The sequence below is a fragment of the Mirounga leonina genome, unplaced genomic scaffold, assembly GCF_011800145.1.
Source record: "Mirounga leonina isolate KUSES-001 unplaced genomic scaffold, KU_Mleo_1.0 Mir_168, whole genome shotgun sequence".
Taxonomy (NCBI): domain Eukaryota; kingdom Metazoa; phylum Chordata; class Mammalia; order Carnivora; family Phocidae; genus Mirounga; species Mirounga leonina.
Genome location: NW_023270426.1, coordinates 10,567,648 through 10,592,998, shown reverse-complemented (window position 1 = coordinate 10,592,998; position 25,351 = coordinate 10,567,648). Strand labels below are relative to the sequence as shown.

Below are 25,351 nucleotides of genomic sequence, written 5' to 3'. Positions count from 1 at the left end.
ATTGTTAAAAATACTCCACAGAAACTTGAGTTGGATTTAGTAAGCATTTATAAAAAGGCAGAGAAAGAGTTTTCTCTAAAAGACCTTTTGCAAGTGGAAAGCTAGGATGTTACGCAGAGGTAAAAAAGAGTGAAGACCTTCTAGTATTTGTGTAGGTGTTTAAATCACCAACTCTACATTCCCTAGAAACCAGGGCAGGGCACCTGCCCACTGCCTTGAGGCAGGTCTGTTCATAAATAACCTCAAACAGATAAGAATCTTTTTCCACACAATCTTCTTGGGCAGCCACAGAGTTTCTCATTATGTCTAAATTAAGTTCCCTTTCCCATAAATTAAGCCCATTTTCAGGTAGGTTTTATTTTTTATAACTTTGCTTTCCACTTTTTCCACTTGGTACTGAGTACATCTCAAGTGTCAATGTTGGCAGAGATTTAGAAAAGCGAGGACCCGGTACGTACTCCCTTCCAAATAAACAACAGCTCAAGACTTTTTTTCTGATCCCCTAATCATATCCCACCATTCAGAGGCAAGAGGTACCAAAGACAGACTACTTTGGTTTTTTTCCGTGTTACTGCTTGAAGACCCTGGCCTCCTCAGCCTTGGGCTCTTGCCCTTGAAAAAGGTGGGAAAGTTCGTGTCAGGACCTTCTGATCACCTTGTAATCCGTGCAGAATGTCCTGGGGCAGGGCTGTTGGTGATGGTGATTGGAGAAGGATAACACTCTTTAACAGCCCCTTTGACACTGTCCTCTCGCTTGCTTCCAGCCCCTGCGTTCCTTCTAGACTCCTCTCCGGCTGGCTCCTCCCCTCTACCACAGCTCTGAGGAGACAGGCACTAAAATGTAAAATTATAAAGTGCACATATTATCCGATAGTGTACCAGTATTATCGAGTTTGTGCATGTGGATATTAGTGTGGAGACCAGTGTTCTGTTATCCCAGAAGAGAAGGAGATAAAATTTTCTTCTCCCAAATCGAGAACTTCCCAATTTTGTGAGGGGAGTAGCTCTGATTTTCTAAAGCGGGTAGTTAATTATCTTAGTTTCACTCATCAATTAGCTGATAGCCCTCTGATGTCTCTTGATTGCCCCCTTTGTCAAACAAAACAAAACAAACACACGCAAAGCCAGCATAACAACTCCGGCTTATTCAAATCTTCGGGAAGAATGTGGAGGGCAGGCGATGGGGGTGGGGTGCAAATGGAGTGTGGCGCTGTTGGAATGGGAGGAAAATGGTTTGGGTTAAATATGTTGACTGAGTTTGGCAGAAGCCTCTATCTTTAGCCAGTGGGGCTTCCTTAACAAAAAAGTTTAAGATTTAGGATTAGGTGTTAATGTTAGGGTTAGATCAGATTTGAGTATTAGGAAGCCTGAGCTTTGGTTTTAGTTATACTCAAATCCATGCTGCAGGCCGTGTGATTTGCTTTTTACCAAGGGAGTGTGTTGGAGGAGTGCTTGTACCCTTTCCAAGTTCAGAGCTTATTTTCTGCGCTGTTTGAAGTCCAGTTGTTATAAGAGCTGGCAATTGATTTTTCCAAGGTGATATAATATATGGGGTAGCCATGGTCTTCCAAAGCCTGAAATGGAGTAGATACCTCAGAGGCCCTGGAAGTGCCCAAGAGTGATCTGTAGGTTTGAGGAACCACTCTTCCAAAAGAAGAAAAGTTAAAAAAAAAAAACAAAAAAAAACCCCACCACCTGGTGCTGTGTTATAATCAATGGGACATAAAAAAATTGTAAACTCTGTACATTCAAAAATATAAAACAAATACCAAAGCTAAAACGGAAGGTACATGAATATCAGGTGGCTAATTTGCCCCATTTCATTTGTTGATGTACAGTGTCGATTTGCATACAGATCTATTTAGGGAGACCTAAGGACTATTCTAGATTGCATTCCTCTAGTTTATAGACCTCAGGAAAGGGTGGAAACTGCTGTTTATTACTGTTTGCAGCATCAGATTGAATTCATCATGGGTAGTGAAACAACTAATTGGAGGGTTTTTTTTAAAGAACTAAATATATTGAAAGCTCAAACATGAGTCAATAGACATTACTTAAAACATGTGACATAAATATTTTTATTGACCCACAAAGTCATAACTGAATATTTACATCATCAGCTGTCTTTTGCTAGCACTAATCCACTTTATATGTCCATTTGACTCAGTGAAGACACATTCCCACATTGCAGTTGTCATGTGGAAGTTAGAGTAGCTCTGGATCTTTAACGCTTGGGATCATGATGCTTTCAGTGAAACTCAGATCACACTTTGACTTTAAAATCTCCACATTGTAGCTCCTAAAAGGAATGGCAAATAACAGTGAAAAATTAAAAATAAAAGCGTTTTAAAGGCTTAATATAGATAAATATATTACTTTAAGTATATTAGCTGTTACAATACTTGTTATTTTATATAACCTCATATCCTGTGACCTCAGAGTCCCATTAACTTGGTTGCTGGCATTCGTCCTATAATAAGCTCTAAAACGTTTCTGTATTCCTGGTGGATTGAGCGGTGTAGCAGTCAGAGGACTTTGACCACCCCCCTCTTCCCCAAGATAGGGTTAAAGATTTGGGGGGATGGGGAACTCTGACAATCTTTCTGTTTAAAAATGCACACTGGGACTGTTTAACGGGTTAATCTTTCTAGTCTATTTATCTCCCACAAATCGATTTTGTAAAAAATGAGGCTGGCCCGAGGTGTTAAATATGGTTGGCTGGGACCTTCTTTTATTTTTAAAATTTTTTTTTTTTGGAGGAGCCTAGGACCAGGTGGAAAAGATTTGTTACAAATTCCAGGGAAGAACTGTTCCCGTAGTGGTGGTTAAATGGTTGCCAGTGTTCACACTTCAGTGCTTGTAGACCAGAAGACTGGAAACAAAAGGGTTACTTGTTTCCCCACCACCGCCTTTACCCCCGGATCGATTTTTCTTATTTAATCAGGGAGTAAAAAGAGACACAACAGGGGTTAAAAAAAAAAAAAAAAAGTTGGAAGAAGGGCAAAGTGGTGGGGGAGGGTTGAAAGCCAGAAGCTGCAGGACAGAAAATCAGTCTTGGGAGTTCGCGCTGCCGAGTCCTTGCAACAAGGAAGGGAAGCCAGCAAAAACCGCTCTCAGTCATTTCCACACAGCCAGCCTCCCCTTTTCTCCTCGCTACGCGCTAGTGGCTCATTTGGCTTCCCTCTGCCACCGAGCGATCACATACATTATTTCCCCCAAGATAACACAATCAAACTTGTATTTACCGACATCCTTTCCTCGCAGCCTGTTTGAGATTTGTTTTAATAAATAAGTGTTTTATGTGAATGATGTAGTCATTGAAACGGGCGCACCATTTCCCCCCCCCTTCCTTACTGCAGGAGGTTCCTCAACCCCAATCTGGTTGGAAAATAAAACGCTTTGTCTCCACAACCACCCCCCACCGCACCCCCACCCGCTCTCAGTGTGTGTTTTATACGTGTGTATATCTCAACCCCCTACAGTAGCCAAGAGAAAGCAGCTAGCCAATGAGAGAGCCCAGTTTCATAAAAGCTGCTCTCTGATTGGCCCGATGCGAAAGGGCAATGGGAACAAAGAAAAGTCCCTTTCAGGTATAGAGGCTGAGAGCTCCTTTTGCTCCACTCCCCCTGTGTGTGTGTTGTGTTTCAGTCCTGATTTCAGTGTTGCAGAACAAGCTTGTGGTGTGTGTGCACCAGGGGGATTTTTCTTTTCTTTTCTTTTTTTTAATTTTAATTTTTGCTTTTATAAAAAATACACAGGACGGTCTGTGACATTTGATGGTCCATCTTCTTTAATAATAAATTTGTTGAAGAGATTATAATTTCCAAAATAAAGCGGCTGCAACCAAACACATTCAATGCAGTTAGAAGGAAAAGGTCAACTCGATCCAATACAGACCGTAAGTACGGTTGCGTGGTGTGTCTCTATAGCACTTAGCGGGGACTTCATGCAGGGGAATGTGCGAGTTTTATGCATTAAAATGAGGAACTAGTTACAGGGTTTGGCTTTTGCATTGAGAACAACAACCCAAGAAGGGTGAATTTTATTCAGTGGAGGGTGAAGCATTTGTAACTTCTTCACACAAATTAAGCTTGACTGGGCACTCGGGGTAACTTAGAGTAAATTACCTTTTGGGCTGTAACCCAAGGAGAATAAAAGTGACACAGTTACATATACTGATCTGCAGTGTCCATTCCCTAGCTCACCTCGCCCCCTCCCTCTCCTATCCTAGCTGGGCAAGACCCTCTTCCAAAACGAGCCAGGAAAATGGGGGCAAGGGCAGAACAAGCCGATTTCTGTCTCTTGCCACATCCTAGTGCCCAATAATTTAATATTAAACAAGGGAATAGTCACCCATTACATGTAATGGTTATAATTACCATTTTCCACCTCCTTAAAAAAGCAAAGCAGCAAAAACACCATTAAGGGGGGGGGGGAAGCCCCACCCAACCCAAACCCACAAATAGAGTAACAATGGTGTGTTTATTACAGGACCTGGCTTGGGAGCTAGCAAAATGTTTTTCTTTGTTTAAGACATGAGGGGGTCCCTAAAACCCAAGTAGCTTGGAGGTGCCCTCCCCCTCTTCTGGGCGTCCCCATCCCTGGCCCCTCGGGAAAGCCGACAAATTGGAGATAAGTTGAGGAAAGGTTTATAAGGTGTTTCTTTAAAACATCTGCTTTGCTCTTGTGCTCGTTACATTTCACTCCTTCGAACTTCCAAGAGCCTAGATCTGCGAGAAATGTTTCACATTCATAACTTGTAGCTGCGCCCACTGCGGGGGGGTGGGGGCGCGGGGGGGAGGCGGCGGCGGCGGGGTGGGGGTGGGGGGGAGTGTGTGCAGGGGGAGGGGAGAGACCTTCAGCTTTTTTTTAAAGACCAGATCAGTATTTTCTTGATACGCTTGTCACCATTTTTGTTCTCACGACAACCAATTGAGCCCTTGATCCTCACGTGATGTGAAAGGCTTGCACTGTAACAAAATCGCTCCTTTTAGATGGTTGGTTGTTGCTAACTCGCCCATCCCCCTCTCCCAGCCCCGACATTTCCAGCAAAGCGACTCTCCACTTCCAATCCATCAACAATTCATTACTGCTTTTAGCTTCCAAACGCCAGCTAATTAAAAATACTAAGCCAAGCTCCGGGGCCATCTGACTAAACACAGGAGGGGGTGGGCGAGAGAGGAGGAGGAGAGAAAAATAAATAAAAGGGAGACGCACCGTTTGCTGCGGCTATCAATGGGAAAAACTGTCCTGAAAAAGGTCGCCTTAAAAAAAAAAATTTTTTTTTTTTTTCTCTAATAATAAAATAACCCCACCTGGATTGGTTTGTTGGGCCGCGGGTTTTCCCCCCCCCCCCCCCCCCCGGGACTATACTAGGAACTCGGTTCCTTTTTCTTAAAACAACATAAAACAGGAAAACATCACATCCTTTGGGTTTCGAAGACTGAACCAATTTTAAGCGCCGTTATTTTCCTCACCCCACCGCCCACCGCCCCCGGCCCCGAGCGAATGCTGTTATAACTGGTTTATCAGCTCACTGAATCATCTGCTCCCCTCCCCCTCCACACCTTTCTTTTTCTCCTTTTGCTGGGCTTCTCATCCTTCCCTTTCTTCCTCCCCCCTCCCCTCTCCCCCCTCCCCCCTCGCCTTCCCCCTCCTTTCCTCTTAAGTTAGTTCAAGAAATCAAATCTGTCAGGACGGGCGGAAAAATGCCACTTCCCGACTAACAGGCGGAATCCAGCCCAGATTTTCAGTCGTTTCTTCTTATTCTTTCTTCCCTTTCACTAATTTATCCCGATGTTAGCACATTCTGTCTTGTTACTAGCGGACGCCTGTAGGTTTGCTACATGGGATCATTACTTACTGATCACGGTGACTCTGAAGTCTGGAACTGAAGGCGGAATGAGAAGTTGGGAAAACTTTTTTCTCTAAGCTCTCTCTCTCTCTCTCTTTTTTTAAACCTATTCTTCTCGATGCTTGTTAAGAGGAAAAAAAACCTTTGGTACTTCTGTTGTGAATGTGAAACATTATCTTCCAGCTGTACAGTGACACATTTTTTTAAGGAGAAAAGGACTCCTGATCCGTTTGCCAAAAGGGGGGTGGGGAGGTGGAATAATGTTATCGAGTGATTATTCTGGCTGAGATGTGTTATTTGGTTTCTTCCTTCTTGATCATTTGGTGTTTAAGTAAAATGAGGCACAGGCTTGTTTGCCGAGTGGAGTGGGAAAGGCATTTTGATTTGCTGGCCTAATTAAAAAATGATAAAGGATTAAAGGTAAGCAATGTCTGTGTGTGTGTGTGTGTGTGTATTTATTTATTTTTCTCGACAATCAACTGTTAAAAGGGGCTGATCCCTTTAAAAACCGTTTTAACTGATCTTTGTCAAACACACACTCATTTGCGGTCATTGAGGCCACGTTGGCGCAGACTACTTAAAGTGCATGTCTTAATCAGTTTCCCCGTCCAGTCAGTAGCACCATATTTAACAAATTGAGCAAGTCTGTGACCTGGGAATATGGTAGAATTGTTTATATGTAATTTTTTTTTCCCCTCAAAAGGCAGGTATTCAGCCTTTTATTTAGCGCTGTCTTTTTTATAGAAAAATGCTCTTAAAGACATTTGTGTGTGTATTTCAAAAATAAAATGGTATAAACTGTTGGGGAAGAGAGGGTATGTGTTTGGGGGGGGTTAGTTATTCGTTGTTTTTCCTGTTCCTTACTGGGAACAAAAAACAGATTGCCCAGACGATTTGTAAAAAGAAGTAATAAAATTAGAAATAAGGAAAATTTAGAAACCTCATTCTGAAACTAGCCTCAGAGAACTTCCAGGGTCTGGTCTTTGAAACTGCATGATCTAGGACATGTTTGGGGATGTTTAAAGCTGTGTTCCTCCCTCTTGTCTGAGTGTTTAGGCTGTGTTTCTGGGGTTGAGATATCACATGTATGAGAAAAAAAAAAAAATCCTAAACTTTTTTTTTTTAACCTTCCTGGACTTGACACAGATCTTTAAGATATCTTAATGCCTTTAAAAAAGTGCTTATCCTTGTGCTGTTGGTAAAGGGAATTTTTTTTTTTTTTTTTTTTTAAGCTACTGTTTAGATGCTTACTGTCGTGGGTAAGTTTTTTGGGTTTGGTTATTTTCCTTTAAACCCGACTGTGGAGACAATATATGAGCCACCTACCTTGCTGTCCATCCTTCCCTGTACCCCTTACTGACTCCCCAGTATTAATCGTTTTTTATTCTGGTAACACCCAGACAAGAAATATTCGACTTTTCCCCCCCCTTCACAGGAAAAGGTGGACCTGGACTGAAGGGTGTAAAATCTCTGGACACATTCCTGGGGCAGGAAAAAGAAGAGGAAGATTAGAAGATTTTTTTTTTTTTTTTTTTACGAGAAAGCCCAGCGGAGCTAAACGAATGTCCCCTCATCTCCAAAGGAAAGTTCATCGGATTTTTATTCTAGAGAGCTCATCTTCAGGATGTCAGTGAACATTTCTACTGCAGGAAAAGGTGTGGATCCAAATACAGTTGATACTTATGACAGTGGTGATGATTGGGAAATCGGGGTTGGAAATTTAATAATTGATTTGGACGCTGATTTGGAGAAGGACAGACAGAAATTTGAGATGAATAATTCCACCACCACCACTAGCAGCTGCAACGCGAAGGATTGTGGAGGTCTGGCCTCCAGTGGGGCCAGTGCTCCGGCCGCCCTAGCTGATGGCCTAAAATTTGCTTCTGTTCAGCCCTCTGCTCCCCAGGGGAATTCACACAAAGAGACCAGCAAATCAAAAGTGAAAAGGAGTAAAACTTCTAAGGATGCTAATAAATCTCTGCCTTCGGCTGCCTTGTATGGGATTCCCGAGATCAGCGGCACTGGCAAGAGGCAGGAAGTCCAAGGGCGCCCTGGAGAGGCCACTGGCATGAATTCAGCGCTGGGTCAAAGTGTGAGCGGCGGCGGCGGCGGCGGCGGCGGCGGCAACCCCAACAGCAGCAATCCGGGCACGGGGCCCTCCGCTGCCCCCGCGGGGGCGGCCTCCTGTGGGAAAAGCAAAGAGGAGAAGCCAGGTAAAAGCCAGAGCAGCCGAGGCGCCAAGCGGGATAAGGATGCGGGGAAATCCAGGAAGGACAAGCACGACCTGCTTCAGGGCCACCAGAATGGCAGTGGCAGCCAGGCCCCTTCCGGGGGGCACCTCTATGGCTTTGGGGCCAAGAGCAATGGAGGTGGCGCGAGCCCCTTCCACTGCGGGGGCACTGGGAGTGGCGGCGTCGCGGCTGCTGGGGAAGTTAGCAAAAGTGCCCCGGATTCAGGGCTCATGGGAAACTCTATGTTGGTAAAGAAGGAAGAGGAGGAGGAGGAGAGCCACAGGCGAATCAAGAAACTGAAAACCGAGAAGGTAGGATCAAGTCGCCTTCCTAGATTTCCCACTTTGCTCTTTGTGTGCATCTGTGTGGGTGTGTGTTGTTTGGGAGCGGGGGGGGGGGTGCCTCTGTGTGCCTCACACTTCTTCTTCGTGCTTCCTGGTTCTTTGTGAGGTTTCTGTTGTGTGCATCCTTTCCGTGGACATTTGGAATGGGGGAGCTGAGCTGATTCGGGTGCACTGCTTTTGGCTCTTGCTTCTCCTGTGGCGGCGGCCAGCGGCCCTGCTCAGTGTTTGGGGTCCCCAGGTGGGAGGGCCTGGGTGTTCCAAGGGGCCCCTGGCCAGTCGGCCGGTGGTGGTGTGCTTTTAATAGCAGACCTGCTCATGTACCCGCTTGACTCATGTCCTGGTTTCTCGCCCAAGGACAGCTGTCTTAGGTTTTAATATGCCCGCCCTAGTATTTCTGGTAATGTGTCCTTAGGTGCAGGGTGCACGTTCCCTCCCTGGAAGAGGTGAGGTCGAGGATTCTCATGTACCCTCTTCCCTCAACCTGTTTCTTTTTTCGGGACTTTCTCCAACAAATAGTTCCGTCAAAGGGTATCCTCCTTGGATGGGTTCCTCTTACAGGTCCTGAATTTAAACCCCAGCCTTGGCGTCCTGGGGTCATTGGTTTCTTAACTGTGTGGAAAGACTGGAATGGTTTCGGTGGTTTCTAGGACTCTCTACCCTGGTTCCCTCACCCGGTTCTTAGCTGGAGATTTCAGGATGTTATCACTTGAATTTCTAGCTTGCCTAGGGAATGGAGAGGTTGGTAAGGAAAGTGAGAGAGACTGGGCTGATGGGGATTCTTGAGATGGGGCAACAGCTAGAGGGGATGAGAATCTTGTGTGGCATTTGGGTAATGGGGGATCCTCGATTTAAGCAACGTGAACCCTTCCTGCCATCGCTGTCATTGTCTTAAGGTCTAGTTAGAGACTGCCTTTGAAAAAGTGCACCTTGGGGGCTGTGCCATTTGGGGCTGGAGGCCTGTGACTTACTGGTCTGGTGACGGTCCTGCGTTGAATAGTGTCCCAGGACGGAAGGGGCTCTGTCCACCGGGCAGTTTGGGAGTGAGCTGGGGGTGTGAGTAATGTTTTTATGAAATCAGCCTTCAGGTTTGTGCTTCGCAGAAATAAAACTCATATCCTGTGGTTTATGGCATGGTTGTTTGGAAATCTGCTTATTAAATAATTCGATTCCCCCCCCCCCAATGTCTGACTTGATCAGAACTGTCAGACGGCTTTGGGTGATCATTTCTGTGGCCAGTTATTCACTGCTTTCTCTCCAGACCTTTCCATTTTTGCATTCGTGGGTTCAAGATTTAAGTGGGAGCGCAGGAAGAAAGTTCTGATTTTCTGGTCTTAGGAGTTGTGGAGGGTCCATTAAAGTGCGGATGATGCCAAAATCACCAAAAGCCTCCGGACGCTTCTTTTATTCATACACCTTGGGTCAGACAGCTTTTTACACTGACGAATTGAAATGCATTTTTAAAAATCCCAGGTTTCGATTCTTCTATTTCCTGGTGTAGTTGCACACAATTTCTGCTAAAAGGCGTTCTGAAATCTTCTTATTACTTAGTACAGTAGGGCATTTACTTTTGTTGCCAATAGTCTTCAAATTGCACTTCTAATCTGCTCTAACTATCTAGATGAATTGCCCTAATCCAGTGCTCACAATGGCTGTGGTTAAGGAGTCAGAAGCATTTGATTGGATTCACTGCTGCCTGGAATGTGGGAGGTACTGCCCTTTTGCATTCCCCTTAGCCTTTTAATCTTCCAGCCAAATGTTCACATTCAACAATTTTGTTTAGCTGGCAATCGGAACATTTCTGTATCTCAAAGGCTGCTGTCATGGCAACTGAGATTAGAGCATGGTGTTGGTTCTCCAGTTTTTGTGTTCTTTTCACTTTCCAGTCACAGAGGAAACTGGATAAAGAATGGAGGAATTAAATTATTCATATACATGCAACTCATCTTCAGTCAGAGCAGTATAAATGTGATAATACGAATTACATAAATGAAGAGCAAACAAGTCGTGATGGGGCCGGGCCGGGGTGGAGGAGGGGAGGAGGGGAGGAGGGGAAGAGGGGAGGATGGGAGGAGGGGAGGAGGGGAGGAGAGAGCTCAGCGCGTTTAGATGCAGCCCACCGCCCTCCGCCAACCATGGCCCCTGGTGTTGGCACAGGGGCCCTTCAGGGATGGCTCCGAGGGGCTTGAATCCTGCAGCGTTGGCCGTTCTCGGTCAAGCAGGGGGGTGCTGGCTCAGGAATGCTGTTCCGTAGGCTCCCCTCCCCACCCTCTCCCCGCTCCTCCCCCTCCGCCCTCCCCCCCACCCCTGGCCTCCTTGCCACCCCAAGATGGCACTCCCTTGCACACATGCCACCCCCGGGAAGTCACTCTCATTCCACTAACGCATGGATGGGAACATGAGACCTCAATTTAGGGACTGCTCCCTAACGAGAGGAGGCTACCTTTTTTAAGGAGGTATAAGCAGGACGCGCTTTACCTGACAAAAGTATTTCCACACTGAGGCATCTTGTGAGAGAGGTTTTTTTTTTTTTGACGTTTTGTATAATGTTTTAATTTCTGCCTTGCTTGATATTCTGGGTGGGTGAAGAGTAAGTGTCTCAAAAGTGAAGATGATTAATTTTCAGCAATCAGATGTGGCTCATGAGGGGCCCAAATGTGAAAACCCAAGGAGGTGGGGTGGCTGTGTGTGCGCTTTTCTTCTGGGTTTTTTTTTTTTTTCTTTTTTTTTTTCTTCCTGGTTGAGAGGTTTCACGGGAGATTCGTAAGACTTGCTGTCACCGGTTAATTTTCACAGCATGCTTAAATGTCTATTTTTGGTCTGTTTATTCTGTTTCTACACTACACAAAGTCATGTAAAACATGATAAATTGGACCTTATGAAACCTAATTAAATCAATGAGTGTTCTACTCCTTTATGTGGAAACCACAAGTATGTTGTAAAAGTCGCCACTCCCTTAATACGTGAACAAAATCAAAACATGCCATAATTCTAAGATGTTTGAGCTGTATTTCTGTAGCCCATTTTGTGGTTAAGCACCAGTGACATGTCTGAATAAGGAGATTTGACGGGTTGGCTTTGGGTTGTTAAAACCTGCTTCTCCACCTTCCCCCTCCTTTCTTTTTAAAGCATAATAGCCTGTATGGAGGCTCTCCTTAATATCTTACAGTTTTGACTTATCAGACACAGGCACTTGGGCCGGGCTAAATAGGGTACATGGTTTTATTTGATCGCCGGAAAATTCTCAACGACATAGGAGAATTCTTAAAAACACCTAATACTTAAATAGACATGAAAGGCACAGGAGGGCTTACAGTTGGGTCTCAGGGTTCTGACTACTCAGTACATATTCAGGAAAGAGAATTACTTCCCTGATATCATATTGCTTTCATTAAGCCAGGCCTTAACAGACTAAAGGTGGTGTCTACAAATGGACCTGTCTATAAGGGATATAATTCATTTTATTTTATTCTCTTGGAGAAGGCTTTTACACTTCACTAGGGAATTCTGCCACATTTTCTAAGTGAGTGTGAGCCGTTTAAGAACATATTTTGATTAATGAGTTTTGTGGACAATATGCCTGCCTCCCCTGCCTCCGCGCTGCCCCCCCCCCAATCTGGTGTCCCCTACAAATTCTGCTTAGAGAGTGCAGTTTATCTACTGTGAAATAAAAGGGCAGAAAGGTCACTTGCTATAATTAAAGAACAAAGTCCATTGTGGTTGGACAGCAAACTGTTTTGAAAGCTACATAAGGGATTTAGCGGTTAAAAACGTTGGTAACTGAGGCTGGCTCCCAATCAGCGTTGATCCTGCTCCTTACTTTTCAATAAGTTGCCTGGGAGGGTGACAGGGCTTTTTGAGGTGGATGCAGAGGCCATCTTTTCCCTGAGCAAGTTTTCTGTGAGAACCCAAGGAACTTGGGAGGATTTGTGTGGCCAGGCATATCACTGAGTCCTGAGCATAGTATTTGAAACGTAGCGGGTGTGCTGGAGAGATGAAAAAAAAAACAAAAACAAAACACACACACACACACACACACACATGATCAAGATTATGCTAAAAGGAGATGAGTAATGTTTAACAACTTTTAATAACTTTGCAAATAGTCTGGAAAAAAAAAGGGAGTGGGGTGCGGAGTCATTGTCCAAATGTCACCAGGTTAAGAATGCTCTTCAAGTGAAATTGCTTGGCCGCAAGATGGTTTTAATTAGTGTTATAAAGACTTATTTTTCCTAAGCAGCGTTTTATAGTTAGTAAATGAAATGTATGCCGAAAGTGCTAAGCAGAAGTCTCCCTAACCACAGAGGTGTTCAATAACCAGATTCAAACAACATGGAAAGTACCATCTGTTCTTCGTTTTCAGCTTGAAAAACAAGGATTGAATGGCTGAGATTTGCTTCGATTTTGACTGTGTCTGTGCGTGTGTGTGTTTTTTTAATTTAAAAAAGTTCACCTGGTACTTCATAGAAACTTGAAATTGCAGTAATATGAGCAACACTGTGAAAACACATGTTCCTACATTTATTTTAACCAGTTCCACTTTTCTTTTAAAAGATTTCCAGAAGCCCAGCCATTGAGCACTTTGTAATGGTTATTCAGTTCCTGCAGGCAATCACAATGAGGGGTCAGTTCTTCAAAGATCACACTGTTCAGTCGGTACCTGAAGGCTCTCCCAGGCTAACCCTGGTCAGCGTTTATCGGGTAATCTAATTGTACGGGATAGCACGTTGGACTGGTGTTGACTCTCCGTAGCTCTCGCTCTCCTTCAGAGCTGCATCTAGGATGGTTGATAATGAGGAAAATACTCTCTTCACGGTGGTAACTTTTGAGTCCTTGACTTTTTAGACACTAAGCTTGGTTCTGGGTTTAGTGAGAGCCCTGGGTGAAACGGTATCCGGCCTTTGTTTGAGGTCTTTTATAGAAGCTAATGACTGGGCTTGTGCCTCCTGAGATAAATGACAGTATCTCTGAGTGGGCTGACAGGAAACAGACATGTTAATGGTGAAGCTGCGGGGAAGATCTGTTTGGGTTCTGACAAAAGAGTCAAGAAGGGACCCCTGGTTGTGGTCATTAACACATAATGCATTCTTGCTCTTCCTAAGAGGCCCTTGATAATTGGAAAGCTATTTTAGCCACAAGCACTTAAATCATAAATCTACTACTCCTAGTTCCTTTGCATTTTTAAAAGTCACAAAGTAATGTGTTTTTTGTTAACAAGTGTGTGATCTGGTTTTTTTTTTAAATGGTGGCAGTTCTAGGCTGGGCGTCCCAGGGCGTCTGGGAGAGCCGCCCTTGGAACTGGCTTTATCAGATGGGATCTCTCTGTCTTTCATCGTGGCTCCGTCCTCCCTCTGCTTTAATGAAGCAAAAAATAAAGTGGGTCCAGGAGCTAAAAAGAAATCGTTTTTATACATGAAGGGGTCTCGTGGGAGAGGGATAAAATCCATTTTTTATAAGTTGGGTAAAAGATTTTGTTCAGCGATTTGAATGTGATGAAACCTGCCTTTTGAAGTGTATGTTTAAAAAGTCATGGGTATAATTGAGTTTCAGTGCATTTTAAACTCTGCTTCTTGAATGGAGATAATTGCCATGTTGAACACACTCTAGAGGTGTAGAAAAGGTGGATCATGTTATTCTATTCTTTAATATTAAGCGCTGAAAAGTTTTTCATAGTAATTACTGTAGCCCAACATAGTTTTGATTGCCAGCACTCTGAACTTGCCAGTGATCTGAACATCAAGGGTTTTGCTTGACTACTAAACAGTTTATTCCTAAGTTACTTGTAGAGCATTGTTCTAGAACATGGAAGCCAGAAACTAAGGAAATACTGGGCAGTCCCTAGCAATACCACAGTGGAAATCACCCTTCTTCCCTAGGATTGTTGACTAGTAAATCAGACTCTCTTAATCTGTACAGCTAAGGTTAGAGATAGGGGAAGAGAACAGGTGAAAACTTTGCCTCAGGAATGACGTTGGTCGTCATTAGAGGCTAATAATACGGATCACGTTAGTGCCCTGTAACTCGTGTTTCTTAGGTGTGTGGATGATTATTCAGCAGCGAAATTCAGCTGAGTAAATTAAGAGATCAAATTGGCTTTAATCAAGGATTCATGAATGGAGCAGCATCTCATCTAGCGAGTAGAAAGGAGCTCTGAAGAGCTGTAGGAAAGAGGAAAGGTTTTGAAAGGTGGAAAGGGGGCTGGAGAAGGAAGTTTATTAGCAGAGCACCTTCCTAAGGAGGCCGGAAGGGACCTTTTGGTTTTCCGACTAGTGCTGACCAGGTAATCCCATAATGACGGGTTAAAGGCTACATTCCTGGGAGAGGCTGAAACTGCAATTAGTTTTAAGTCTTGGTTTACTGTCATGGGGGTTAGCACAAGTGACTCCATTTTGGGCCAGTTGTTTTTTGTTTGTTTGTTTGTTTTTGTTTTTAACAGTTCCCCCCTTTGATCAGACTGAGCTGAACCGAGAGATGTGATCAAACTTTAAGGCATGAGCACCACTCTCCACAAACCCTCTGAAGTTCTCGAGTTCTTGATCCTTCCAGTGGGATTCACAGGTCATGACCTCAGGCTCACCAGTTTTTAGTTGGTCATTTTCTTCCTTCCTTTTCTGGCGCTTCAGTCTTAGGGAACTCGTTTGCTTGGTGGATAGTGGTTGCGAACGTGCCTTTAAAGCTTCTGAGATGAGTATGATTATTATAAGTAGGATAATTCCCAATGCCTGGAGTGCATTTGGCGCCATGCTCCCCAACACCCAAACCAATCAAAGTCAAGTAAGTCAGAGAAAGACTCTGCTAAAGGAGTCACTCTGTAAGCTAAGTGGCTTGCTCAGCGATCTTCAGTAACTGAGTTTCAACTTCCCGAGAAACGTCAATCCAGGTGCAGCGGGTGGCGTTGGTTACAGCATAGACACCTCCTTGTTCAGCTAAAAGTTAAGCAAGGGCTGTCCTCTTATCAAGAATAACTTTGGCCAGAGAGTCTCGGATGTTTTGGGGACAGCTTTTGCATTAGCAGTGGGTTCTGTAATATTTTCAAGAGTTAAGGATGGGTTCCTGATCATAGCCTCATGTTTATTCCTAACCCTGGAGATTGAGACCTGCCAAAGGGAGCTAATTTTCATCATGAAAGTGTCCTGGTACAACCATGGAGGCCAATAAAATTTAAAGGTTTCTAGACTATACAGATGGTTTTATTCTGGTGACTCTTGACTTGTATTCCTTTCTTTGCAGCCACGCTGAGTGCAGAGTTCCCTGGGCTTTGGGGTATTAACCAGAGACGTGGAAACGGATCCTTATGGTTAGGGAGTCGGATAAAATGGGGGAGGGGCTGAGTCTGTTGGAGAGAAACTGAGGCAGGAGCATAGTGGCAAGTCCAGCAGTTGTTTGGAGGTGGATTTCCCTCCTTTGCAGTGTCCTGGGAGATATGAATGATGGTATTATCTTTTCCGGCCAGTGCCAGAGTAAAGGAAGGAAAGAGAAGAAGAAAATTTTAGGTTTAAAGTATGAAGTCTTGGTCCCACATCTTAGAAAGAAGCAGTGAACCTCAATATTGGCTACTTGTCTTCCTAGTCAATTGGATTTTGAGGTTTCCAGCTGGAGTAGAGGACCTGTCAGGTGGAGACTTCTTCAGCTATGAGATACATTGTGTAACCGAGGTTCAAGTCTGAGGTTTGGCTGCCATCCAGGTAGGGAGGGGAACCTCCTATATCCTTCTAAGGGTACTGACAGGCACTCTTTGTTCTTAGTGACTCCAAATCAGTAGGGTTGGGAGAAAATTGGAAACACTAGTTGGAGTTGTAGCCAGATACTTTAAGGAACCAGAGGAATTCAGGGCCCAGTCCAGTTACAGGTAAATAACAAAATCTTCAAGGCAATTAATAGGATTAGAATCTAATATAGAGATAAATCTAATATAGAGATAAATGCAAATATATTTTTTTCTCTCTACAGTTATTTCCATTTTGTAACCAAAACAGTCACAGTAAAAGTAATTTGTTTGCTTTAAACTTGGTCTGATTATTTGCATAAGTGCAGCAAGAATAGTGATTGACCAAAAATGCTCTTTTTAAGCCTGCTTTGCTGGAACCTTGTAAGCAAGGTAGCATGCCAGTTTTTCCAAGGGTCTTTATTGGCTCCATAAAATCAGCCTCAGTTTTTAAAAAACACTCTGGTCCTGAGTCTATGCACATTTCTCTCAATTACAAAGTTCCAGTAAAAGTCTTGGTAATATTACCAGTGTTTCCAGTTGTGTCCTGTTACAAAGAGAATGGATTCTCATTGAGCTTATGTAAATAACTATTTTGGCATAAAAAGGATACTCAAGAGTTTCCAAATTCTGAAGACATCAGAGAAAAAAAGGAAATGTTTCATCTTTGGTATACTTCGCCAAATTATTGTAAGTCATAAATAGCTTAAGGGAAAAAGTTTCCTCAAATCTGGAAAAATAACATTGAAGAACTAGCGATATTTCACATAAGAAGTCATAAAAATTATAATCCTCCTCCTCAGTTCATTCAGTTCCATGTTATTAATTTTTGTTCTGCTTGAATCCACATTTTCCATTAGTTCTGGAAATTCTTAACTGGTTCACTTTTATGATCTTAAAGTTATCAGAAACCTGTGTTTGCCAGAGTCCTTATTTTGAAGCTTTGAAGAGGACGTACCTTTGCAGGAACACGTTTGCGAAAACATCTGGGTGAAACAATAACTGTCTGAAAGTGAAAAGACTTAAAAAATGTCCATTGTTAAAGATCAGATGAGAGCTCATGATGAGGGAATTAACAAGGAAATTTCGTTATTTCTGTCACACACGTTTTAAGATGATACCTGGAATTATGATGACAATATTATACCAGGACATATTGGACTTTAGGAATTTTATACAGTTTCTGGAACACTTACATACCTATACAAATAACAACATAAAGAAGTCTTGGTTTTGGTTGGTGGGGGGAAGGGGAAAAAAAGAAGTGTTAGTATTATTTTTTGACAGTGCTTCCCATGTAATTCAGCATAGCACAAGGAGAGAAGACAAATCTTTTCAGATACCATGGGGACCCTCTGAAAAATCTCAAAGTTAGTTCTGAGTCAAAAAGACTTCATTTAGGATTTAATTTTGGGAAGTTTGTCAAAAATGTCAAAGGTTTTAAAATACTTGGTCAAATAAGATTTTAGGTCACTGTGAAACAATGTGGTTAAATATCTCTTTAACCACAGGGGCAGATAAAGAGTTCACAGGTTAGGGGCGCCTGGCTGGCTCAGTCAGTAGATCATGTGACTCTTGATCTCAGGGTCTGGAGTTCAAGCCTCACGTTGGGCATAGAGCTCACTTAAAAAATAAGTAAAATAAAGACTTCACAGGCAAATACAGAAAGTTCTATAGTTGTATAGTATCTTACAGTCCAGTAATCTAAGAAAACTCAGCAGATGAAAGAAGTATTAAGGTTTAGTTCTATATAAATATACTACTGACATTAGAGCTTATTTGTAAAACCCTTCTAACAAATTTTAATCTTATTCAGCTTGATCATGCATAAAATTCTTTTCCCCCAATTTTTTATTTCACGAACTTTCTTTTTTCCATTCAGATATTGTCATCTGTTTTTCCTTTTTCATCCTGAAATAGCCATCCTCGCTTTAGGACAAAAGCACTTTTCTATCAACAAAATGCATCTCCATTCCTCCTACCTTTTTTTTTTTTTATTTGTTTATTTGACAGAGAGACAGAGACAATTAGAGAGGGAACACAGGCAGGGGGAGTGGGAGAGGGAGAAGCAGACTCCCGGCCTGGCAGGAAGCCCGATGCGGAGCTCCATCCCAGGACCCCAGGATCATGACCCGAGCTGAAGGCAGACCAGATGCTTAAGGACTGAGCCACCCAGGCGCCCCCCACCCCCCTTTTTTTAACCACATCCTACTTTCTTTGCATACAGAGATGTTTCCCTTATTGTTTCTAGTAGCTTCAATTACATACATTAGAATTTTTAGCCCTTAAAAACTTTACCTTCTTGTGAAAATTAAGAAGTAAACAATCATGCACTGTATGTTACCGTAGCATTCTGTGGCTTGGCAAGTTTATAAATACTTATCAGAATTTCTAGAAATAAATGTTTCCTCACAGTAAATTCATTGTGGCACAAAGCATGTTTACTATTGGAGCCAAATATCTTTAGTTCCTCTCTAAAAGAAGCCCGCAGTGGATAAACCTACATTGACTAATGTGTCCGTGTTTTGTTTTGTTTGGAGATGATCTAGATACTTATTCAGTGGCCTTGACTTAATTTATCATTTAACTTGACTTTGTTTGTTTGTTTCAAGTAGCTAAAAAAGTTTGGAGACAGGTTGCTGAGAAGTTGACAGAGAAACATTATCTCCTTTGCATCTATTTAAATCATTTGTTCTTAACAATTACATTCAATTACCTACGAAAATTTCATTAGATATTAGACAAAGTCAGTCATCATCCCAAGTCATTTTTCTGGCTCACAGATGTAGTAGAGATAACATGCACTTACTTGATTAGTAAACCCAGGTAGAAGAAAACTTGCACATCTGCATTATATTCAAATGTTGATAACTCTGAAGACGTGCTTGTGTTAATTAAGCCAACAACCTCAATCTAGTCGTTAGAAAAGATTATTTTAGATCACATGAACTTGAAAAAAGAGTTGGGGTTTTTATATTTTTTTGAGAGTTTCAGGAATCCTTCCACAAAGACTTTAGAAGGCTATTCTTTCCCTCTGGGTACAGTTTTATTTTAGTTTAGGGGAGAAGGCTTAAAAACATCCTATCAGGCTCTGAATAATAGCATCCAATTTGGCCATCTACTGAAAAAAAAAATCCTATAAAATATTTTGTCAGTTTTCACCTGGGACAAACAGTAAATATTTCTGGCAATCTTGAACAACCCCGTGGACACAAGAGGTGTCCCCAAAGAGGGTGCAAAAGATATTTTATTCTCCTCTCTCTACTGGGTGCCAAAGAGATTTGGGAGAGCTGACTCTGATAAGAATTTTCATCTTATCTGGCTTTTGTTAGTTTTTCCAGGATCCCGTCTGTAGGCTTCTAGTTGGGTTTAAAGCATGCACCAGAATTTGGCATGGCTTTTCATTATTTCTAATTTTTGTTTCCCCTTGGCTTATAAAGGGAATAACACCGCAGACAACCAGAAAATTCCTGAGCCGATACGGTGTCCTCCAAGAGTAGATAAGAGGTTGTCTGTAAGACAGTTTGGCAGATTTGGTTTACTGTCATGTTCCATGGTCTTTTCAAAGTGTTCATCTATTGTCATGACATCATTCTGTTTTCTGCCTTTTTATTAATTCATTAATCTTAGAAGATTATCTACAGAAACTTTTGAGGCTGTCCCCTCGGGTTTAGGACATTTTGAAACTATGGCCCTTAGTTTGGCCTTTCGCCAAGAAGTGAAAGATAGCTGAACAGGATTACCTGGAGCCTTGGTGGTCTTATTTTAAAACTGTTTACTAGTCTTTTCAGAGTGAAAAGTGGATTTAAATAAAGGATCATTAGATTGAGTACTCAAAGGGTGGAGGAGAGCAGTGGGAGTTATGTCTGGCTTCAAGTTTTTTGGGTTTTTTTAAGGTATTATTTATTTATTTGACAGACAGAGACACAGCGAGAGAGGGAACACAAGCAGGGGGAGCGGGAGAGGGAGAAGCAGGCTTCCCGACAAGCAGGGAGCCTGATGCGGGGCTCGATCCCAGGACCCTGGGATCATGACCTGAGCTGAAGGCAGATGCTTAACGACTGAGCCACCCAGGTGCCCCAAGCTTCAAGTTTTTTGTTTTAGGTACCACTTGTACTTTTAATTTTTCATTGACCCTTTGCAATGAATCTTTCAACCTAGCTATTTTGGAATTTTGAGGACTTCAGAGGCTTAAACTAGATAACCCATTCTGTTTGTTTGATTTGGGAACACTTGCTTTTTAAGCCCACTTCTTCAATGGTCTTATCTAATTGGGAGCATTCCAATAATGGTCATTTTAAGTCCCCTGAGGGTTGTCAGTAGTTTGGTAGGACCCTAGCCACAAATGGAGTTCAAACCCACATTTGTGTCTGGCCATATTTTAGAGCCCCCAAACCTTATAGTTACTTAGCCAAGTTCTTAGGACAGAAAACAAGCTCAGTAAGGTTTTGCCATTTTTTTTTTTTTAATTGATCTATAGCTTGTGGGACCATAGTTCTTAGACACCAAATAAGTAGGTATTCCAGAAGGTGGTGCACATAACTCTTTGGGTTTTGAGGTTTTTGTTTTTTTGTTTTTTTTTTTGAGAAGTCTTTGGCTGTCTTCTGTAGAACCCAACTAATACCTAAGAGGGATGTGTCACTGGGTTGGAGACCGTGTGGTGTTTTACATTGTACCTTGTTGCATGGAAATTTTCTTGAGGTTGGCAGGTGACCTAGTGTCAATCTTACCCTCTTCCATCAACTTACCCTAACATGGAAGTCTCTGAGTTAGGGGGTGAGCACTGTAACAGCTTTGAAGTGCTTGATCCATGCCATCAGTTTTGTGGCTTTTTGTGTTTCTTTGTGTTTTGTTTTTGTTTTTTTGGTCTTTCAAGATTCCCATGAACAATACAGCCTTTACTTAAAACAAAATTTTATTCACCCAAGGCCTTGCACTGGACCCAGGACAGCTTAAGTCAGGCAAAGTCCAGCTTAAATCGGACCCAGTCCAGTCCTGGGCCCAGTCTGTTTTTTTAAGTTGGACTCAGTCTAGTAAGGACAAACGTTACCTGGTGTGGAATCTGGGAGCATTGGGGAGAGAATTTGGGGAGAGATTCCAGTCAAATGAGGAATGGTGGAAGCTAGTTAGATCAAAAGCTCTATGCCAAGAGAGTGGACCTCAGAACCGAGAGGAACTCATTCACAGCCCTCCCCTTGGAAATGGTGAGAAATACAACTCAAGAGTTTTCTCGGATACCATGCCTGCCTTTCTCCTCCCTCGTCCCCAGTGCCCTTGGAAGTCTCCTTCCGATGCTGCTACTGCCACCGAATCTGTGAAACAGCAAAACGCAACGGAGTAACTTTCGAAATCAAATTGGCTTTATTGAAGGATTTGTGAATCGGGCAGCATCCTGTCTAGAAAATGGAAAGGAGCTCTGGAGAGCCATAGAAAAGGAAAGGTTTTTAAAGGCAGAAAGGTTGCAGGAAAAGGAAGTTTATTATTAACACAGGGCCTGGTTTCAGGCGGGGTTGCCTTCCTGTGGGGGGACAGAAGGGGTCTCCTAGACAGATTTTCTCACTTGGCGCCGATCAGGTAATCCCAGGTCACCTAGTTAAAGATTACATTCCTGGAAGAGGCTAAAACTGCAGTTGGATGATGCGGTAAGTGTTTTTTTGCTGATGTGGGGCTTGGCGTAAGTGACTCCATTTTGGGTCTGTTGTCTCTTTTTTAACAGTATGTTATAATTGCATAAATAGATGTTGGATTGGGAGTAGACTGGAAGTATCTCATTGATATGGGCTTTATTTCTTTTAAAATAAGTGTCATCATTGATTTTATGTTCCACTCAGCTGCAGGATAAATGGGGCACCCAGTGCCCAGGCCCCTCCCATGCTCAGTTCTCTGTCTGCACTGAAGTTCCACCAGGTGCCTTCTTGCTGTCTGTTGTAAGTTCTTTTTAATTTAAACTAAAGGTTTTTGGCAATCGGAACAAAGGTTTTGCAACTGAACGGAAGGCTGTTAAACTGTTCATAGTCTTGTTGGCCAGCAGTTGGGCTGTTTGTAATTTTTTTTTTTTTTTTGAGAACTCAAAGGATCTTCAAGAGGGTAAGGTTGGCACAGTACTGCTCTTGCTGAATTCTGCGTATGTGCTAAATTTTGGTTAGAGATACCTTTGGTCGTGAATTAAAGGAGATGATGGGTTTCGCCTGAAGAACTGAAGTGATCACAAAGCAAATACGTTTTGATAGGTCAGTGGGCCTTGAAGTACCTGGATTGCATTTGGTATTCAGAAGGCTTTCCCTTCACAATGAAGCTAAATGAAGATTTAAAAATTCGTATTATAGCTGTAAGAGAGAACTCAAAGGGAAGGGTGTTTTGGTTAGAACAAATGAGTTTGGAGTGAATAAATACGACTGCTAATTTTTCAAAGCTGCTCTCCTTTTCATCCCTACACCCTCCTTCTCAGTTTGATTATTCTTCACTGTGACTATTCTAGCTCAACCACTGAGCTTTTTTGCCTCCTGGGAATCCTCATTGTCAGCTAGCACTGTTAAGAAAAATGTGTCTACAAGGGCATGTAGGCCTATTCCAATAATGCCATATGAATGCAGCTTTTACAGTTTCAAACTGTATTGATTATATTTTGTGTTGTATATAATGATTTTAGAAAGCAGGTATTTAGGTCGTGGAATTGGCTTATTATGTTAACCAGAGAGCAGATGGCATGGTGCCACAGACGTATAATTTTACTTAAAGGGACTTTTAAGGTTTTGATGTGTTTTCTTTTCCTCTTATTTCCCTGATGGCTTCTTTTTATTGAAGGGTAACTTAAGGAGACCTGGTAGCAATTTTACTGCCTTCCCCTGACAGTTTGAAATAATAGCATGGTCTTTGGTTGCACTGATCTTCCACCAGTCAACTTGATTCTGGTTTTTGTCATGTGGCAGTGAATTAAAAAAAAAGTGTTTGTAGTATGTTTTAAGAAATGGACTCTTTTATATGCTTCAATTAGCAACAGACGACAAAGTTCCAATTGCTCACACTTTCATAAACTTCTAGAAGTCACAATCGTCCTTTTGATTAAAGAAAACTGGTTTGGTTTCTTAGGAAAAGCACATCTGGCCCTCTGGTTCCTTTAGGTACACCTTTTTGTCATTCTTTCGCCTTTAGTCACTGAAGGTTCAAAGGTCGTGTGTGAGTTTTTCCTAGTTAGGTTAGCAAGCTTTCCCCTTTCTGGAGTGCTGTACTTTTTTTTTTGTTGCTACACCCACTGCATGTTGGAATTCACTTGGCCTAAAAATACCATTTATTTCTCTGCCTAGATTTTACAGTTTGACCCATTCTTCTCTTAGAACATCATCAGGATGAGTTGGAAAGCATCTCCTCACTTTTGTTTTGCAAAGTGTGCGAAGCCAGACCAGATGACTTTTGGATTTCCTGTCACCTCCTTGGCTGATTTTTATGGATGGCTCATGTTAAAAGCAACAGTAATGTTTGAATTGGAAGGCTTGAAGCTTTGGGTTTTCATTCTTCATGGAGAACTGTTTATTTGTGTGTGGTTCACCGCAGTACATGGATAATGCTATCAAATCTGTGCTTTATTACAGGCTTAAGACTAGTACAGCAGCCCTTCAGTTCTGTTTTCTGTGTTTTCGTTCCTTGCCAATTCTTTTGTGATGGAAATGAAATTAGAACTGAATCTCTGCAACCAAGGGGAAAATAGGCACAACAAACAGAAACTGTCCCGTGAGCCAGTTTAGAAGCAAGCAGCGCTGATGGAAGAATATATGTTCAAATTTTTTTTTTTTTTTAAAGTATAGAAAAGTACTTCAGTTTCACTTTTCCGTGGAGATCTCTGGCCAGTGAGCCCAGCACTTTGACAAACGAAGGGCTTTCCCCCCTTTATGCTGTTTCCCATCTTCGCTAACTGATTGGAAAGCGATTCACATTCCCAAAACTTCACACTGCTTTGAAGGTGGAATCCGAGTTAAGCAATATTGTTTTCTTCTGCTCCCCAAAGGGAACAACCTGATTTAAAAGACAGCAATCGAGCCTTTCCGCATCAAACTCCATTTGGCCACTTGTCTCCATTTACATTCCTTGCCCAAATCCTTCACCAGCCTTTCCATGATGCCGCAGCAGATGCCAGACGCTGAAGGAGAAAGCGAGCAGCTGTTTCCATTACTCCATTGCTGGATTATCCTCCACAATCTGCTTGCTTTCTTCCCCCCCTCCCGTCCCCCACCCCCCCGACTTTAAAGAAAAAAAAAGAAAGAAAGAAAGAAAGAAACCTTCTCGCCCGCCGATTTTTTGCGTGCTCCAGTTTATCAGGCTGCAGGTTTTCTATCTTACTGGGACCACTGGTTTGCTCGAAAAGGCCGGTTTATTGTTCGTGCCTGCAGCAGATGGGAGCGCCCGGGCCCGGGGGCGTGGCCGCGCGCGCCGGTGTGTGTGTGTGTGTGTGTGTGTGCGCGCGCGCGCGCGCGTGTGGTGTGTGCGTGCGCGCGCGCGCGCTCCCGGCGGGGTGGAGGTGGCGGGGACGCGCCGCCCGGAGCGCGCCTTCCTTCCCGCCCGGCACCCGTTTATAGCCCTGAGCGCTGTAAATCTGTCAGCTCTTCGCGACGCCCTCACCTCTTTCTTCATTTGCTCCAGCTTCTAGTTTGACAACGTTCCCCCGAGGCGGAATTCTGATCTGCTTCCAATTAGTTGCAAAATGTGACTGAAATTTCCACATTATGACTGTTGTTTTACTTGCACGCACACATCTCGAAACAAATTAATGCTCTTGAATATTTATTTTTTGAGCCCTTGGATTTACTTTAAGAGGGAGAGTTCCCAACTGTTGGAATGGCTTCCAGGATTTGCTTTTTTTGTTGTTGTTGTTCCCCCTCCAAGCCTCCTGTATGGGGTTTATTTAAAAAAAAACAACAAAAAACACAACAACTATGGTGGGGTCTCCCCACCTCTTAATAAGCCTTTTCCATCTTTTCAAGATTTCTCCAGATGTATTACATATGTTTGTTATGAAAATAAATTTTGTAGCATTTCTAAAATACACAAAACAAGGTTGTTGGCCTAAGTTTAATAGAGGGGTCCCGGTGTGGTGTTTTAATGCAACACAGGTACGCACAAATACACTTCTACATTTAGCTTAAGTCTGTTTGGCCAAAACCCTAAAGACTTGTTACACACTTTTAATTTTTTTCATTTGATATTCAAAAGTTATGAACCCCAGATA

General features: G+C 42.8%; 1 protein-coding gene across 4 annotated transcripts in view; it reads left to right on the top strand.

Annotated features, from left to right (window-relative positions):
• The first annotated feature begins 3,740 nt into the window (after positions 1-3,740).
• ZNF608 (zinc finger protein 608) overlaps positions 3,741-25,351 on the top strand; it is a 112,244-nt gene continuing 90,633 nt past the window's right edge. For 2 of the 4 annotated variants that reach the window (XR_004680864.1, XM_035014017.1), the window contains exon 1: positions 7,073-8,396. Coding sequence is in view for 3 of the 4 variants with exons in the window: in XM_035014017.1 (XP_034869908.1) it covers positions 7,479-8,396 (918 nt within the window). In the remaining variant the exon portion in view is untranslated. Of the gene's footprint in view, positions 3,899-5,737; positions 6,275-7,072; positions 8,397-25,351 lie in introns of those variants that run through there. The other 2 variants (XM_035014016.1, XM_035014015.1) reach the window with 2 other exon arrangements.